The sequence below is a fragment of the Coenobita brevimanus genome, chromosome 110 (genome assembly GCF_032717465.1).
Source record: "Coenobita brevimanus isolate Jiangsu-jjx chromosome 110, ASM3271746v2, whole genome shotgun sequence".
In the NCBI taxonomy this organism is placed as follows: Eukaryota; Metazoa; Arthropoda; class Malacostraca; order Decapoda; family Coenobitidae; genus Coenobita; species Coenobita brevimanus.
Genome location: NC_137063.1, coordinates 32,180,816 through 32,198,905, shown reverse-complemented (window position 1 = coordinate 32,198,905; position 18,090 = coordinate 32,180,816). Strand labels below are relative to the sequence as shown.

At 47.7% G+C, this 18,090-nt stretch overlaps 1 protein-coding gene across 1 annotated transcript in view; it reads left to right on the top strand.

Moving 5' to 3' along the window:
- LOC145417423 (nuclear pore complex protein Nup93-like) overlaps positions 1-6,057 on the top strand; it is a 585,659-nt gene extending 579,602 nt beyond the window's left edge. The window contains exons 16-17 of the mRNA XM_080286106.1: positions 799-1,014; positions 5,806-6,057. Of these exons, the coding sequence (XP_080142232.1) occupies positions 799-1,014; positions 5,806-5,916 (327 nt within the window). The 3' untranslated portion in view covers positions 5,917-6,057. The remainder of the gene's footprint in view (positions 1-798; positions 1,015-5,805) is intronic.
- The last annotated feature ends 12,033 nt before the right edge of the window (positions 6,058-18,090 follow it).

The window sequence follows — 18,090 nt, the reverse complement described above, 5'->3', positions numbered from 1 at the left end:
ATGAAAGGCAGACAGTCACAGTGAATGTAAACAGTGGGTGGCCATCTTGGGTCATCAGCTGACTGGGAGGCATCATGACTGCACAGGAGATACAATTTCCAAGTCACGAGTTTCAGTATTTCTTGTACAAAAAAGCCATCGCTTCACGTAATATTGTGCACTGCACTATTTGTTATGCACTTGCACTGTTACTTGTCAACAGCAAAGGTGTTTCAATGGCATTTCATACTCAAAACTGAACAAAAGGCAGACGATCACAGCATATGTAAACATTGGATGGCCATCTTGGTCCAAATGGCTGACTGGGAGGCATTGTTCTGGCAAATTCATGGTCATTTCTCCATTGTTGTTCAGAAACTGGATCCAACTTTTTCATCATCATTATAGCAATTTATTACATAGCAAACAGATATATAGCAAGACCTGACTGTTTTTTTTTTCTCTCAGGCAGTTACAGTCAGCTTTGGAACTTCTATTACTTATGAAGTTAATTCTGTAAGCAGTTGATTAATATCTGTCTCTCTGTAGTCAGATGCCATAATCCCTTAAGAGGTTGCCATTTGTCTTTGAGTTAGTTGTTTTATGGGTACGGGCACCAACCCATCGCCAACCAACTTGTTGACATGGAGGGAACACGTATGGGTTGGTAATATGGTTACCACCCAGCATTGTAAATGGTTTCCTGGGTTACAAGAAACCATTAGCCTTGTCACTCAGTGTAAAGCCACCTGAGATATATAGCATTTCAGTATATGTTGAATGTAATGGGACTGACACCTCTCAATCATTATTGTATAGGTGTTGAAGTCACTCCGCATCATTGCACTTCGACGTGAAGAGGTTGAGGCACGTGTGGTGAGTGTGGGGGGTCAGGGTGGTGAGGTCCGCAGTGTCCTGCCTCATGTACTCTTGGCAGCCATGACCACCACTCACCGCCTATACCGTGCACCACCACCACCACAGTCGCCACAGCCAGACCTGTCTTCACCCTCACCAACACCTGCAGGTTCAAAGGTAAGCTCATCATCATCATTCTAAACCTATTTCCCCCCCCTCCCCCCCTTTTTTTTTTTTTTTAAGACTGTGCTTATAGAGCAAATGATGCTTGGGAGTGTTGTTTATATGAAGTCAGTAAGAGAATTTATTTGCTTTTTTTAGTTAGTTCTTTTTACGGCGTGGGGCACTAACCCACCACCAACCCTTTTAGTCGCCTCATACGACAAGCAGGGATACTGGGGAAGTATTCTTGAAACCCCCCTACCCCCAGGGCATGTGGAGTGATGTGGAGGGACAGGTTGACGAATGAAGAAGTGAAGGAACGTTGTGGGGTAGATGTGGATGTGGTTGAAAAGATTAGGAGAAATACACTGAGGTGGTTTGGACATGTGGAGAGAATGGAGAATGAAAGACTGACTAAGAGGGTGTATGTAGGTGAGGTGGAGGGAGGGAGAGGGAGCGGTAGACCGAGGATGAGGTGGAGGGATGGAGTTGAGAGGTATATGAGGGAGGGGGGAGTGAGTTGGGGGGAGGGTAGTCAATTGGTGGGTGACAGAGTGACTTGGAGGCGTTTTGTCTGCGGCCACCCTTTGCGGGATTAGGGCGTCGGGCTATAGATAGATAGTAAGAGAACAACAGAGAGGTCTCTCTGATCAACTGATTGTTGTATGCAAGGTGAAACTGAAAGGATAAAGAGAATGATGAGCAGTCAGAGCAAAACACTGAAAAGTGGAGAAGCTGAGAAATAAGGAAGTGGCAGATGAATACCAGGCTAAAGTACTGTAGGAGTTGGAATCAAAGAATTGAGAACAAATGGATCTGGAAAACTTATGGAATGCATATAGGGAATGTTAGTTAGAAATGACAAAGCGGTGTGTGGTGTAGCAAGGTTAGCGACTAAAAGGTACAGCTTTAGTGGCAAGAAATGGTTGAAAGAGTAGTGGAGGACAAGGAGGTGTGACTAGAGTGGAAGCAGGAAAGGGGTTCATATAAACAAAGAAAGAGCATACACTGAGAGTAAGAAGTATGCAAAGAGACCAGCAATGAGGAAAAAGGAGGTAAATGATGCTCTTGGAAGAAAAATGAATGCAGATGACTCAGAAAATGGGGAGCTGATCTGGAAAAAAAGTGCAAAATGTAGAAGTGAAGGTGGAAAGAAGTGTGAAAGTGTGAGGAATGAAAGTGGAAGATTACTAACCAGTGGAAGAAGGAGCTAGAAAGAATATTGTGAAAAACTGATGAATGGGAATCGTGAGAGCAGAGTGGTTGTAAATGTTAGTTTTGGTGGTGTGCAGAGAAGGAATGTAGTATCATGAAATATGACACTGGCAGAAATGAAGAAAGCTGTGAAGCAACGAAAGAATGGGAAGGCAACAGGTATTGATGAGATGTATGCTAGGAAATGACAAAATGTAATGGAGAGAGTGGAATGAAGTGTTTGTTATGAGATAAGTAAGAAAGCTTGGTTGAGTGAAATTGTACCCGTGGATTGGAAAAAGGCTGTGATTGATTATACCCATGTACCAGAATAAAAGTGAGCAAAGTGAGCACAAAAATTATCAGGCATGTCTCTTATGTGTTGTAGGAAAGGTATGCGGAAGAATTATCATATGGAAGAATTATCACAGAGAAAGCACGGGATATAGCAGGAGGCCTGATGAGTGATGACCATGATGGCTTTTGGAATGGTGGAGAATGTGTGGATCAGATATCTGCAGTGAGACAGTGCAGAAGGCTTGTGAGAAGGATTATAAGTTAACTGTACTTATGGCAGTTATGGATCTGGAAAAAGCATACAAGATAAACAGAGAGGTAGAATGGGAGGTTTTGTGTATGTCTGGATTGTTTGGTGTAGATGATAAGCTGTTGAAAACAGCTGAGTTTTTAAGATGGTACTGAAGCAGATGTAAGGATAGGTGGGCAGGTTGGTGAATGGTTTTAAGCTCAGTGCTGGCATTAGACAAAGCTGTGTGATATTCTTGTGGTTATACAGTATATATATGGTTGAGTTGATATCCATCCATCCATCACCCAATCCAATGCTGCCTCATGAGGAGTGTAGGAGCCCAGGGCTAGGCAAGTTGGTCCTGACATTTAAGATGAGAGTTACCAACATCCCTGAGTGGCATTACGTGAGCGCTATACCCCAGCCACCCGTTGGATATAAACCTGCAAAGGTTCAATCTGTTTGGAGTGCTTTAATTGCCCATTAAACCTCCAGGCACCATAATTTGGTTATATGGTTACCACTCAGCATAATAAATGGTTTCCTGGTGTACAGGGAACCATTTGGCTTGTCACTCAGTGTAGAGCCATCCATAGACAGAAGGAAGGAAAGAAGGAAAGAAAGACGGAAGAGGAAGGAAAGAAGGAAAGAAAGATGGAAGAGGAAGGAAAGAAGGAAAGAAAGACGGAAGAGGAAGGAAAGAAAGACGGAAGGGAAGGAAAGAAAGACGGAAGAGGAAGGAAAGAAAGACAGAAGAGGAAGGAAGGAAAGAAAGAGAGGAAAAGGCAGTCATCTGAGAGCAGCTCTGCACCGAGTGAGTGGATGATGAGCACCCTCACACCTACCACCATTGAGGTTATAAAAGAAGTAAAAACACGAATCATGGATTGGGAAATGGCATTGGTAATGAATAGTGAAGGATAGTGTGTGTGAAATCAGGTGCATGGAGATGATGCAGTGCTACTTGCAGATAGCAGCCAAGAGTGTGGTAGACTGGCGCAGTGCTTTGCAGATGTGTGTGAGCATTGTGCCTTGAAAGTAAGTGTAAAGAGAATAAAATGATGGTTGTTGAGAGATGATGACTCCCAGCATGATGTTACAGTGAGTGTAGAAAGTTTTGAATTGGTGAGATACTTTAAGTACTGTACCTGGGTGTGATGGTACAAAATAAAGGTAAATGTGCAAAGGAAGTGGGGAGTGGGGGGGGGGGGCTGAGGGAAGGAAATTGACTGGCCCTTTGAAGACTTTAACAAGAAGCAGAGGACTGAGTGTGGTTGCTGCAAGCGGCTTGCATAAAGGAGTTTTAGTGCCTACTGGAGAATACAAGTGTGAGAATATGGTGTGCCATAAAAATTAAATGTCAAAGCAAGAGCAGTGAGGATGGGGTTGTTGAGGAATATATGTGGTTGCAGAGAGTGGATGGGATAAGGAATAATGTGGTTTGTGAAAGTTTCCGAGGAAGTCTGTAGATGTCAAAGAAAGTGTGCTTAGACAGTGTGGTTATGTGGAGGGAATCGGTATAAACAGAGCTGTAAAAAGTGTACAGGTATATCTGTGTGAGTTTGATGATGGGAGGAGGTGTGGTTGGCCAATCAGAAGGTGGATAGATATGGTAAATGAGTGCAAAAGAAAGATATGGAGAGTGATGAGACAAAGGAACTGACAGCGGATTGAGCTGACTGGATAAATTTTGTATGGAGTGTATGAGACAAGGGAACTGACTGGATGGAGCTGACTGGATAAATTTTGTATGGAGTGTATGAGACAAGGGAACTGACAGTGGATCGAGCTGACTGGATAAATTTTGTATGGAGGAGTGTATAACCAGGGATTAGCACCCTATTTTAACACTGAGAGTCATTGGATCAACTCTGTCAGGTAGGTAAATATGAAGCTTTGGGAGGAAAGGAGTACATATCAAGTGGTGCCAGGATTCCAGAAACTTGAATGTTGAGTGAATGCATGTGTGGCCCATCTCACTGGGTGTGCTGTTGATTTGTTCTCCCACTATCATGTTCCTTGCCTTTCCAGGTTTTCTGTACCCTGTGTCACCCCACTTGCAGGTGAAAAGAGGCATCATTATCAATCACCATCATCATCATCATCATCATGTATCATCATCATCATATAATGGTGATGATTGTTTTGGAGGTAGTCAGAGGATAAGGGACACTATTAGGGTATGGTGAGGTAATCATGGAATTTAAGTCCTTCAACCTGATGACATGCTTTGTACAGCACTTTATACAAGTCAGTGCCAGAAAAATTTTTTCTGTGTACACAAACACCGTTTGTTATGAAGGAGTTTGAAATAATCTCCATTCAAGTTTTTAGCCAGAGAATATAGTTTGTAATTTATTCAGGCTGATGGCAGAGTATTTTTATGTCCTTAACCTCTCTCAGTGAAGGAGTTACGGGTATGTCTGAAATACTTGTCATTTTAGGGGGGGGGGGGAAGCATTGCATTAAATGTGTTGTTTCTTATAATTTAATAGTAGGTTCATATATCCTTGAATATAATTCCTGTACACTTTACACTGCTATAAGCAGTGAGAGGATGGAGGATGACAACTGGGTGCAGAAGGTGAGAAGTGTGAATGTCAGGGATGGGGTTGCGAGAGGCAGACTGAAAAAGACCTGGGATGAGGTCATAGAGTGTGTCTCAGGGATAAGGAACTGAATAGAGAGGCTGCCAGAGATCAAGCAGCATGGAGAGCCTCTATTCGGTGACCAAGGCCAACGCGTGCAAGCCCATTGGAGTCCTTATAAATGATATGATACAGTACAATATAAGACAAAATTAGTAACGCATACAGTGGTGACAGCATCCCGTCACCAGGCAGTTTTCTTCACTTTACGACTACATATTAAACTCAGGGTGTTTTAAACTGCATCACTTCATTCATACCCTTCCATTTGTCACCTGTCTTTTTTTGCAGGACTATCCTCCTCACCAAGTTCTTGGATCGCCTTGTGTTTTTCATTCCGTGAACAATATTGTTAAATCCTTTATCATTTGCTGCTCCTTGAAAAATCATATTCTATAAAGATAATTGTACATTATTTTCCATTTTCTCCCTTAGGACCTGCAGGAGCAAGCCCGTGCCATTGTGACCTTTGCTGGCATGATCCCAATGAGGCTTCACTCGGAAGTCAATGCTCGCCTAGTCCAACTGGAGGCCCTTATCAATTAATGTTGCTCATATTGTTGCTATGGGGAAATTTACTCTACTTTTTTAAACTGTTCATGCTCAGTATAAAAGAAGATATATATATATATATATATATATATACAGTGGAACCTCGGTCCTCGAACGTCTCACATGTCGAACAAATCGTACCCCGACCCAAAAATTCAAGAAATTTTTGCTCCAGAGGTCGACCAAAATATCGGACCTCGACCAACCTGAACGTAGCCAAACGAAGGGAAGCTGGCCGACCGACAGTCATGCGTCCACCTTTGTTGTTCATCAACGTGGTCGTCCTGCAGTGCTTCACATTTTTCTTGATTCAGTGCAGTATTAGCCCCTAATAATGGCTCCAAAGAAAGCAAGTTCATCCAGTACGGCTACTGGCAGTGAAAAGGGGAAAGTAGTGCGGAAAATAATTGAAGAAGTGGAAAAATTATTGCTTATCTTCATCAATGAGAAACAGTTAGCCTAGACAACATTACCAACAATAACAATAACAACAACAACAAACTTAGATGGGAAGTTGTATTTGTCATTGTTATGAATCTAGACTCTTCTTGACAAATGCAGTATCCTCTTTGTACTGCTCAACATAAATAAAAAAGAGAGACCATAGATGAATGCTAAGAATGAGGTAAAAGATAATGTGGAGTACATGAGGGTGGGTGGCTTTGAGTGGCAGGAAAGGGCTGAGATAGAAATGCTTGGTGGCATTTTTGTTGTTACCACGCTGGATGAACTCTGGGACTGGGCATTAGATTGAGATTCAGATCAGCTATCCTCATATTTGAACCAACATACCTGTTTTTATTGACAAAGTTCACTATGGACTCGCTACCATGTTTGTTCAGATAGTTTAGGAGTGAAATATTCTTCTAAAAAAAAAAAAAAAGTCAGTGTCTTAAAACCTCACCTCGGAGTGAACTAATACAAGGGGTGGAAATTATTAGGAATATGTCTTTCATTTTGCTCTGGTTGTTAGCCCTCTGGTGTACAAGCCAAAATCTGCACATTGAGATATATATATATATTTTTCCCCTCCAAAATTTGGACCATTATTGTATAATAAAAAATTATTGCTCTTTCATGTAAGTTAACCAGGATGAGAGAGAAGAAATGCTGTAATAAATTGCAGTACATTATTTTTGAATACAAACTATAATATTCACAATCATTCATTTCACAGTTTCACAAACTTTTTCCAGGAAGGATCCAGTTGTTTTATGCAGTACAGTACTCGGATGCCCCCAGATTTATATGTACATGCTTTTCATTGGTTATCAGATGTTTAAAACCTTACTGTTGTGTAGTACACTGTAACTAATGAAAAACTAAGAAATTCGGTGTATTTTGGCATGACACCTAAGGATAGTGTCTTAATGTGCATCAGGGAAAAATTTTACAAAAACATGATCAGTTTTTTGCATATATTGTACGTTTGAGTCCATGGTAAGATTCTTCCAGAGAGTATTCCCAGACAAGGTTTTTCATTTCAGGCTGTCCCAGAGGCTGTAAACAAGCAAGTAGTTTGATGTACAGACACAAAAATTATGTTGATGAACAGAGATGAAGCATGAATTCTGTTTAGGATGACATTGGTTTAAGAAGCACAATCCATTGTGGATGTACCAAAGTGGATGTAATGTTTTGAGTATTTTTAAGATACTTATATACTGCAGAGAGCTTAAGAAAATTTAAATGAACAGTTAGTGGTGATTTTTTTACCCCTTTTTTAACTGGAAGATTAACTTTATAAATTACTAAATGTGGGAAGCATGTACAGTACTGTTATTAGAGTTAGGAATAGCAATAACAGTGAGGCAAATACGTATACATGATATATGTTAAGTAAAATAAGATCATTGGCTTGCAATGCATTGTGTGAAATTAAGTCCATGTATTAACAGGAGAAAATTGTAAGAGTTTGTTCTGGAGAAATAAAAGATCCACACAATCTTCACGGGTGTCTGTGTCCTGATGGCTATTGATGAATGGATATGATGATAGCAAAGTGGACTGTTACAGTTAGGTTGCCTGTAATGCAGCTAATTCATCAGAAAGTTTAACTGTATTATGGGTATAACTTATGGGTGATACAGAGCACTTGGGAAAAACAGCTTAAGGTCATGACCATGCCCAGAGTCACTCCTAATGACCCCCAGACCAGCCCTGACAACTTCAAACTGGCCTTAAAAGGTACCACATAATGACCACACCGTTTTCCAGACCATTATCTTACATCATGACCTGGACCATTTTCCCCCACCATCACCCCACACCTTTAACCCAGAACTCACACCATCACTTAGACCATTATCCCACACAATCGGACAACACCAACACCTAACACCATCACTGAGAGGTTGTTCCTCCTAAGGATATGAAAATACTCAACCATCAGCCTGAACAAATTACAAACTATATTATCTGGCTAAAAGGTTGAATGGAGATTATTTCAAATCCCTACACGGCAAGAAGTGTCTGTGTACACAGAAAAACATTTTCTGGCACTGACCTGTATAAAGTACTTTACAAGCATGTCATCAGGTTCAGAACTTTATTTCTGTGATTACTTCAATATACCCTAATAGTGTCCTTCATCCTCTGACTACCCCAAAAACATGATGTCTTTTTCTCTCTCTCTCTCTCTCTCTCTCTCTCACACACACACACACACACACACACACACACACACACACACACACATATATATATATATATATATATATATATATATATATATACAGAATATATATATATATATATATATATATATATATATATACGGAGTCTCTGTGGTACAGTGGTAAAGTGTGCATTTTCGTACATGAAGAACAAGGGTCCGCTCCCCGCCAGGATACTAAACTTTGGGAGCATTCTTCAGGCCATGTACTGCATTGGCGGACACAAGGGGTGCTGTGGTTGAGCCAGTGTCGCATACTATAAAGTATGTTTGCACCCAGTCGGCTCGCGCGGGCCGATTACACTTGGTTCACAGTCTACACACAGTCCAAAGCATTCCAACACAACAATTACACTTACAACCACTTCTCACCCTACATACAATCTCTACCAGACAACCTCTTTATCTCTTTTCTATCGCTACTTTAATGGTCACTGCTCCTCTGAACTGTCTGCTTGCATTCCTCCACCTCTACGACGGGCGCGTAGCACCCGTCTGGCAGCAAACTCTCATCCCTTTTCTGTCCAACTCTCTAATGCAAGAGTTAACCGTTACTTCCAGTCTTTCATTTATGCAACAGGTCAGCTCTGGAACTGTCTCCCTCTGTATTTCCTCCTGCCTATGATCTCCAGTCTTTCAAACGTAGTGTGTCCAGGCATCTCAAAATGATCGGATCTTGAATTTGGCTCTCTATTGTATTTTGTTTTTCTCTTGGAGGGAACTGTTACTGCGGGCTCTTGGCCTTTGGTTCCTTCTTCCTCGCATAAAAAAAAAACAAAAAAAACCTAAGCCACTTGGTAGAGATACATTGGCTGTATCATCCCCACTTCGGTCGGGATAGGCCGGTCCTGAAGTGGGCACTCAAACGGCTGATGAGATGAGATGAGATATATATATATATATACAGGGTGTCCATAAAGTCTTTAACTGATTTCAAACCTTTATTACACAAAAACTATGCCAAGTACAGATACATGGTTTTCTGCAGATTAAACTTTACTTCCCAAATTTTTTTTTTCATTATTCATGAACTTCAACAGGTGCTCCATTTGTTGAACGGAGTATGTCTAAGCGATACTCAGTTTCATGACAAGTGTTCTCCAACAGCTCCTCAGTCACCGTCGCTTGAGCATCCGTTATCCTTGCCCTCAAGGTTTCAATACCAGGTACTGGTGTATTGTACACTTTATCCTTAGGATACCCCCATGAAAAAGAGTCAAGAGGGGTAATGTCTGTTGAATGTGGTGGTCATGGTGTTGGACCATCCCTCCCAGGCCGACGGTGGTGTTGGTGGACTCATCACCCTGGTACACAAATCCATTAACTTTGTAGATACCAGTGCACACACAAATTCACTTCTCCCCCCACATGACACCACAACAGAATTACAATCAATTAAAATACGCACTGGTAACAAATCACACAACAATCGCTAACACATACATTCCCCCCCAGTTGTCCCCCCCAGTACCACACAATTACTCTCCACAGATACACCACATCACTAACATACCCAACATCATCCTGGGTGGTGATTTCAATGCCAAGTCGTCGGCCTGGCATGTCAACGACCCTGACACAGACAAAGGGCTGGTACTACAATCCCAGACAGATCATCTTTTCATACTGAACAATCTAGATCAACATACCCATATCCCACACCAAGCCCTCTTCCTCCCATCATCCCCAGACATCACTTTCTGCTCCCCAAACCTCGCCCCCACTACATCCTGGAGAGTGGTCAAAACCCTTGGTTCTGATGACCTCCCAATCATCATCATTACCATAACCAGAATCACCCCAGCTGGCCACAGACACACATATACCAATTATAAGAAAGCCAACTGGGAGCCTTTGCAACTGAAACAGAACAACATTTCGAAACACTAAACAGTACACCCATCACAAACATCAACACTGCTGTGCACACTTTCAATACAATTATACAAAATGCAGACAAAAGACGCATCTCTAGAGGCAACAGTAAGAGACACAACCCCAACTTCACACAAGAAATTCACGGCCTCATCAGTCAACGGGATACACTGTGACACTCCCCAATACCCCATACACAAGACACCGTACAACAAATACAAGAACTCAACACTCAAATAAACAACATCAGAACAGCAAATACTTAACTGGAATAATTATCTCCAAACACTTGTCCACAAAACAAACACCAGTAAACTTTACAAAACACTAAACTGCATTAAAATGCCGGGAATAGTGACTGAGGGCAGCACGACACCCCCAGGAGGAACCTACGGAGGGGCAGACAGAGCACACGACCCCGGGTGACAGGGACATAAGTCCGCCTGGGCCGCGCACCCCTATGACCCAGAACTCGCCCGCCACCACCATAACAGGAAAAGGAGACTACCTTGCGGGTCACCTGACCCTCAACAGGATCAGGGTGGAGCTACTTCTATAGCTCCAAGCAGCACCCCTGCCATGGCCAGCAGCCGCACCCTTTGTGAGACAGCCAGTAGCCGCTCGGACCTTCAGGAGACAGCCGGTAGCCACTCAGAAGGCTTAATTGAGACGGCCTGCAGCCGCTCTGCCCTTCAGGAGACGGCTGGTAGCCGCTCCCCCTTAAGAGCCACGGCCTGTAGCCGGGCTCAGGCGACTGCCGCTAGTCATGCCCTTAAAAAGCCATGGCCTGTAGCTGGGCCACACAGCAGGAGACAGCCTGTAGCCAGTCCTCTGTCAGGTGCTGCTCTACCCCCCTACAGGAACCAGCAACGGCCGGTAGCCGCGCTGGGGAGAGAAGGGTACGTCCCCTCTCCTCCTGTAATTGCCTCATAGAACAGGACACAGGAGACGGCCGGTAGCTGCTCCTTGCTGGCATGTCGTTCTCTATACGGGGATAAGGCGACGGCTGGCAGCTGCACCAACAGGCAAGTGAAGGCCGGTAGCCACACCTATGACGAAGGGACGGCTGGTAACCACCCTTGTTCAGTTGCACACGGGAACCCAGGGACGGGTTGTAGCCGCACCAGGGAGGAACACCAAAGCTCCTCGCCCCCTGTGACTCTGCTACAAGAGGGTCCTCTGCCATCAGACCTGCCGACAGGCGGGGGCACTGACGACCCTATTGTTCACCACCAGAGAGCCAACCTGCAGGAGGAAAGCCTCAGTCCTGTGGACCTGTGGAGAGGCCCTGTACTATCCCCAGGGTTGTTCTCCACCCAACCGGCTCCAGAGAGATCCTACCTGAAGGACTCCGACGAAGGCCGATGCTGCAGTTCACCCCTGATGGCTTCCCTGATGGCAGGAGGCTGCAGGTGATGGGCCCCCGAGGCTGCCCCCAGGACTCCCTGATATGCCTCTCCCTACCCCAACGCAGACGACCCTCGTCCTCTGTCAGGTGCCTGAGCGAGCGCTTCAGGAGGCTCTTTGGCCCCAGCCCTGAGGGCCGCACTCCAGTTCCCAGCCCCAACAGTGAGGGTCCCTTCGTCGCCCATAGCCCCAGACGAGAGAGGACGCCCCTACGAGTGATCCCGTGGCCGTTGGATTCAGAGGACACAGGTGGGACTCAGCCCCGATCAGGAGTCAGGCTGTGAGCTCTCCCGCCGCCCCTTAACTATGCCGCCACCCAACCCAGTGCCGACAGTGAGTGACAGTGAAAGTGCAGTGACAGTAAACAGTGACCTAAAGCATCGGGCAATGTGTTATATTACTAGAGGGAAACTACGCCTAAGATCTATTAGTGTTGTGGCAGCTACAATGGGGCAAATAGTGAAACAGTGAGGAAATACGGAAATCTCAACGGTGACTCCAGTGAACATTTGTCTCGGCCCTAGCAGTATAATTCCCTCTTACCATAAGACCTGTGAACAAGCTGCCCTTTCTAAGTACAGCGTAAACTTCCCTCAAAGTAACAGTGATCAATTACCCTGCCCAAAGACTTTAAGTGCTGTTCATTGTGCTATTCACCTTTTTGCCCTGAACTGTTGTCCACATAGCATCCTGGGCGATACTACTGCCCACGATCTCTGTATATGACTTATAATTGCCCAGAATTCCTGTTTTGTGACATCTGCCTGTTCCACATTTAGAATTTGTAAATACACGTGTAAGGTTATTACTCTGAGTTTTTGTGTCCTGCCGCTCTCTTATTTGTCTAAGCTCCGGTCTAGAAAGGGAACCCAGCTGCGCACTAGGCGTTCAAGGGACGGGAAGCTGACCCTTAAACACCCAGCATTACACTGGTGGACAGCGGTGGTTCTTGACCTGGGCATACGAGAGAGGCATTCAAGAAATACTGGCAAAATGGCAACCAAACCTCACGTGCAATTGCCTAAATTCGACCCAGAACAGTACGATGTTCACACATGTCTGGCAATTATTAAGCCATTGTTAGATATCGGGTTTGAGGACGACAAACAAAAAATAGCAGTTACACTCCCACTACTGCGTAAAGAGGCAGCAAATATCTTGCCAAAAATCGTCCCGGGGCTCACATGGCAAAACTTCACGAAGCTCGTGATCCAAGCCATCACACCTTCACTAGGAAAAGTGGTAGCACTATCCCAGTTGGACAGCCTGACATACGATGGCAATTTGGATGATACCTTAATCCAGGCCAGAAGCCTGGTTACCGCCGCCTACCTGGAGGCGGATGACGAAACCCGGGAGCAACACACCTTCAACACCCTCCTCAGAGTCCCCCCCAGCATGGTCAAGGAGCACTTCACGATCCACGACCCGACGGGAGACCTGCACAGGGACATCCAACTCAAACGACGCCTCCTGACCTCCCGCCCTACCCCTCAACAAATCAACGTGGTGAATAAGTTCCCCACCAACAAACCTGCACCACCAGTCAAGCCACGTCCGCATATGCCGCACACCAACCCCACCCCGACTCCCAGCTTGCCCAGGGCGCATTCCACCCACAGACGCCCCAGCCATAAGGAGAACCCTCACCTCATCCTGATTAATCCCTGGGAGTTCTCCACGTGCAGCTCCAGGTGTCCACTCCACGACATCAGGGACCAACTAAAGGCTGCTAGACGCAAGCCAACCACCCCAGGCTGACGTTTTGGCTGGTAGTATTAAACAACCTCTTCCCCTTCTCGTGAAGCATCTTTGTGAAGAGGCTCTTCCCAGTTTGGTACCTTTAAACCCCAGCCGAACAGCCTCTTCCCAGAAGGAGACTACGGAAGGGTTGGTATGCTGCGGGGGTGCTCTCTCGGAGAGAAATCGTGAGATTGGTACGCCGGAGGAGGGCATGTTTACCGTCATCTGTTTTATGTTTACTCTCTCGTGTGATATACTGCGATAATAATATGCTAAATCTGATAAACAACGTCTCCGAATCAGTCCAATGGTAGAAAATTAAAATACCTGCCGCCGCCGGACCGCCCACCCGGCCACCCCCCATCCCACCACCGAGCCACTACCACACCACCACCCCAGGAGGACACAACAGTGGGGCTAGTGACCCAGTACAAGAGGGTCACCGGGACACTACTGTCCTGAGTCCCTTTTCCCCACAACTACCCCAACACCAGGTGAGCGGAAAGAGGCAACGACCTTGCGAGCAGGACAGGCGTCACCAGAATCGGGGTGGGACTGAACAGGATTCAGTCCCAGGTAACACCGCGTCGATGGCCACTGTACGTGATGGGGAAGGAGTGGCCACTGTACGCCCTTCAGTTGCTTCTCGTAGGGCGGGTAAGCTTACGGCTACGGCCGCAGTACGTACCAGGGTAAGCAGACCCAAGGCTACGGCTTCAGTACGTACCAGAGAGGACACGAACTCCGTGTACCTCTCTCCTGCCTTTTCCTCCTGTGGGAGCAACACCGCCAGCACGGCCACTGTACGTGTGGGGGAAGGAGCGGCCACTGTATGCCCTTCAGCTGTGTGCCCTAGGAGTCACGGAACCGCGTTCACGGCCACTGTACGTGACAGGGAAGGAGCGGCCACTGTACACCCTTCATTCGTGGCTCTGAAAGCACTCCCGATGCAGGAAGTCCCTTGCGCGTCTGACCCCTTTCCTCTCGGCTGCGTGGGACGCCCTTTGTCACCATCCGAGAGTGTCGCCCCGGAGGTGTTGCCAGAGTGGTGGCAAGGCCCGTTCCCGGCCCTACCTCCTACCCCTGGGAGATCTCTGTTCCTGTCGGACACCTGACGGAGATGGTGCCGCAGCCCACCCCTGTCGGTGCCTTTCCCTACATGCGACCGCAGTCCTAGGACTCCCAGGCCCGACCAGCAGCCTCCAAACGAGGGCAACCCAGGCTCACTCACCCCACGGAGTCAGAGGCGACAGGTCCGCCTCCTACAGCTGTTTGGCCCCAGTCCCGAGGGCCACCTCTCAGGTTGAGGCCCCCAGACCGGAGGGCCTCCCTGCACCCCACCAACGAGGCTCCAGTACGAGGGCCTCCTCTCAGGTCGAGGCCCCCAGACAGGTGGGCCTCCCTGCACTTCACCGGCGACCAGGACCCGGGCAGTGTATTGCCCTCTACAGGAAGGTTCCCCCTAGGGCCTTCCCCTCACGCCCGTACTCCAGAGTGATACCTACCCAGGACACACGGGTAAATAGTGACGCCCCTTGTACCGAGAACAACCCAGGGGGAAATAACAGTGAACAGTGACCAAGTGAAGGCCAGAACAGAAAATAGCCTGAGTCCTAAGTAACAGAACTTATAGTAATTGTGAGAGTCCTGAATAAGAGAACTTACAGTAACTGTGAACGGAGACTAGGGTGCGCAGGAGAATCAAAAAGTCTGTGTACAAGTGCCGCCGCGACTAAGTGACCAAATCAAGTGTCGCGATCCGCACCCTGTCTACTTATAGTAGTATTCACCCCATGGACTCTTAATCTTGTTCATTCCCAGTGCATCTAACTAAATATATATTCTGCCTAAATATGAAACACAGGTATCGCTATATTATAACCAATAACGTATGTGTACATGTATAATACTGTGTTTCAAGTGTAACTGTGCATCGTGGTGTCAAAGGCTAACTCTGCGTCCCTGTCTCCTGTATATCCAATATCACTCTGTGTTATATTGTAACGGTGTAGAAATTAAGGCAATAGATGTGTTAAGGTATACTGCCTGGTTTTTATGTCCTGTTCCTTTGTGGGTGCTTTACTTCCGGTCCGGAAAGAGGACCTCGCTCAGTCGCTGGTGTTCTAAGAACGAGAAGTCGACCTAAAAACACCCAGCATAACAAAAATAGTTTTAATACTTGATACTTTAATACTTGAGAGGGGGTCCAATGGTGGTTAGGATTACGGCAACTAGAATTTAGCGGTTTTGTTTGGTGGTTCAGTTAGGTTAGAAATAGTGTTCACGACACAAGGGGCGTTAATGTCACTATTTACCCGTGTTTCCTGGGTATAATTCACTACGGCATCTGGGCTTGAGGGAGAGGCCCTATGGGGAGCCTTCCTGCAGAGGGCAATACACTGCCCGCAGGAGAGTCAGTGCTCGGGTCCTGGTCGTCGGTGGAGTGCAGGGAGGCCCTCCTGTCTGGGGGCCTCGACCTGAGAGGAGGCCCTCGTACTGGAGCCTCGTTGGTGGGGTGCAGGGAGGCCCTCCGATCTGGGGGCCTTGACCTGAGAGGTGGCCGTCGGGACTGGGGCCAAACAGCTGTAGGAGGCGGGCCTGTCGCCTCTGGCTCCTGGAGAGAGAGAGCCTGGGTTGCCCTGACCTGGGGGCTGCTGGTTGGGCCTGGGAGTCCTGGGACTGCAGTCGCCTGTAGGGGGAGGCGCCGACAGGGGTGAGCTGCGGTACCGTCTCCGTCGGGTGTCCGGCAGGGGCAGGGATCTCCCAGGGGTAGGTGGTATGACCTGGATCGGGCCATGCCACCACTCTGGCAGCACTTCCGGGGCAACACTCCCGGAAGTGAACAAAGGGCGTCCCACGCAGCCGAGAGGGAAAGGGTCGGCCGTGCAAGGGACTTCCTGCATCGGGAGGGCCTTTGGAACCACGAATGAAGGGCGTACAGTGGCTGCTCCTTCCCCGTCACGTACAGTGGCCGTGAGCACGGTTTCGTGACTCCTAGGGCTCGCAGCTGAAGGGCGTACAGTGACCGCTCCTTCCCCCGCATGTACAGTGGCCATGCTGGCGATGCTGCTCCCAAAGGAGGAAAAGGCAGGAGAAGGGTACACGGAGTCCGCGCCCTCTCCAGTACGTACTGAGGCCGTAGCCTTGGGTCTACTTACCCTGGTACGTACAGCGGCCATAGCCGTGGCCCTATCCGCCCTATGGGAAGCAACTGAAGGGCGTACAGTGGCCACTCCTTCCCCGTCACGTACAGTGGCCATGAACGTGGTGTTGCTCCCGTAGGAGAGAAAAGCAGGAGAGGGGTGCACAGAGGCCGCGCCCTCTCCAATATGTACTGAGGCTGTAGCCGAGGGTCAATCTACCCTGGTACGTACTTTGGCCATAGCCATAAGCCTGCCTGCCCTTTGAGAAGCAACTGAAGGGCTTACAGTGGCCGCTCCTTCCCCGTCACGTACAGTGGCCGTGAACGCAGTGTTGCTCCCGTAGGAGAGAAAGGCAAGAGAGGGGTGCACAGAGGCTGCGCCCTCTCCGGTACGTACTGAGGCCGTAGCCGAGGGTCTACTTACCCTGGTACATACTTTGGCCGTAGTCTTGGGCCTGCCTGCCCTTTGGGAGGTAACTGAAGGGCGTACAGTGGCTGCTCCTTCCCCGTCACGTAAAGTGGCTGTGAACGCGGTGTCACCTGGGACTGAATCTAGTTCAGTCCCACCCCGATTCTGGTGACAGCTGTCCTGCTTGCAGGGTCATTGTCTCTTCCCGCTTAACTGGTGTTGGGGTAGTTGCAGGGAAGAGGGACTCAGGACAGTAGTGTCCCAGTGACCCTCTTGTTCTGGGTCACTAGCCCTGCCATGGTGTCCTCCTGGGGTGGTGGTGTGGTAGCGGCTCGGTGGTGGGGTGGGGGGTGGCGGGGTGGGTGGTCCGGCGGCAGCGGGTATTTTACCACCCTCTGTGGTAAAGAAGTCACGGCCCCGTGACTGGAGGTGGTATGTTGTGGTGGTGGATGTCTGGAGGGCCGAGGTGAGGTACTGTAGGAGGTTGGTCCAGTGGAAGGTGATGGGGTTTGGCTCTCAGTGGGGATTGAGAGTGAGCCGGAGGGAGGATGGGTGGTCGGTCCGGCGTATGAGGCGGAGAAGCTGGTGTGTCTCCCGGATCCTGACATATGGGCGGTCGTGGGGCTGCCAGTGGATCCTGATGATCTTCATCTCGGGCAATGGTGCTTGGTGTGGAGGCAAAAGCTGAATGCTGGCGAGTGATGGGAGATTGGAGCTTTTATGGGGGATGGGTCGGTGGGAGGAGCGTTGTACTGTGGGGAATTGGGATTTGGGAAGATTCCATCTTGCTTGGTGGAGAGGGAGGGTGATGGGGGAGGTGTTTGGGGTGTGGGTGGTTTGTGGTGGTGAATGGTGGGTTGTGTGGACGGTGGGCGGTGGTGTTGATGTGTATCTGGAGGGTGGGCATGAAAGACGTCC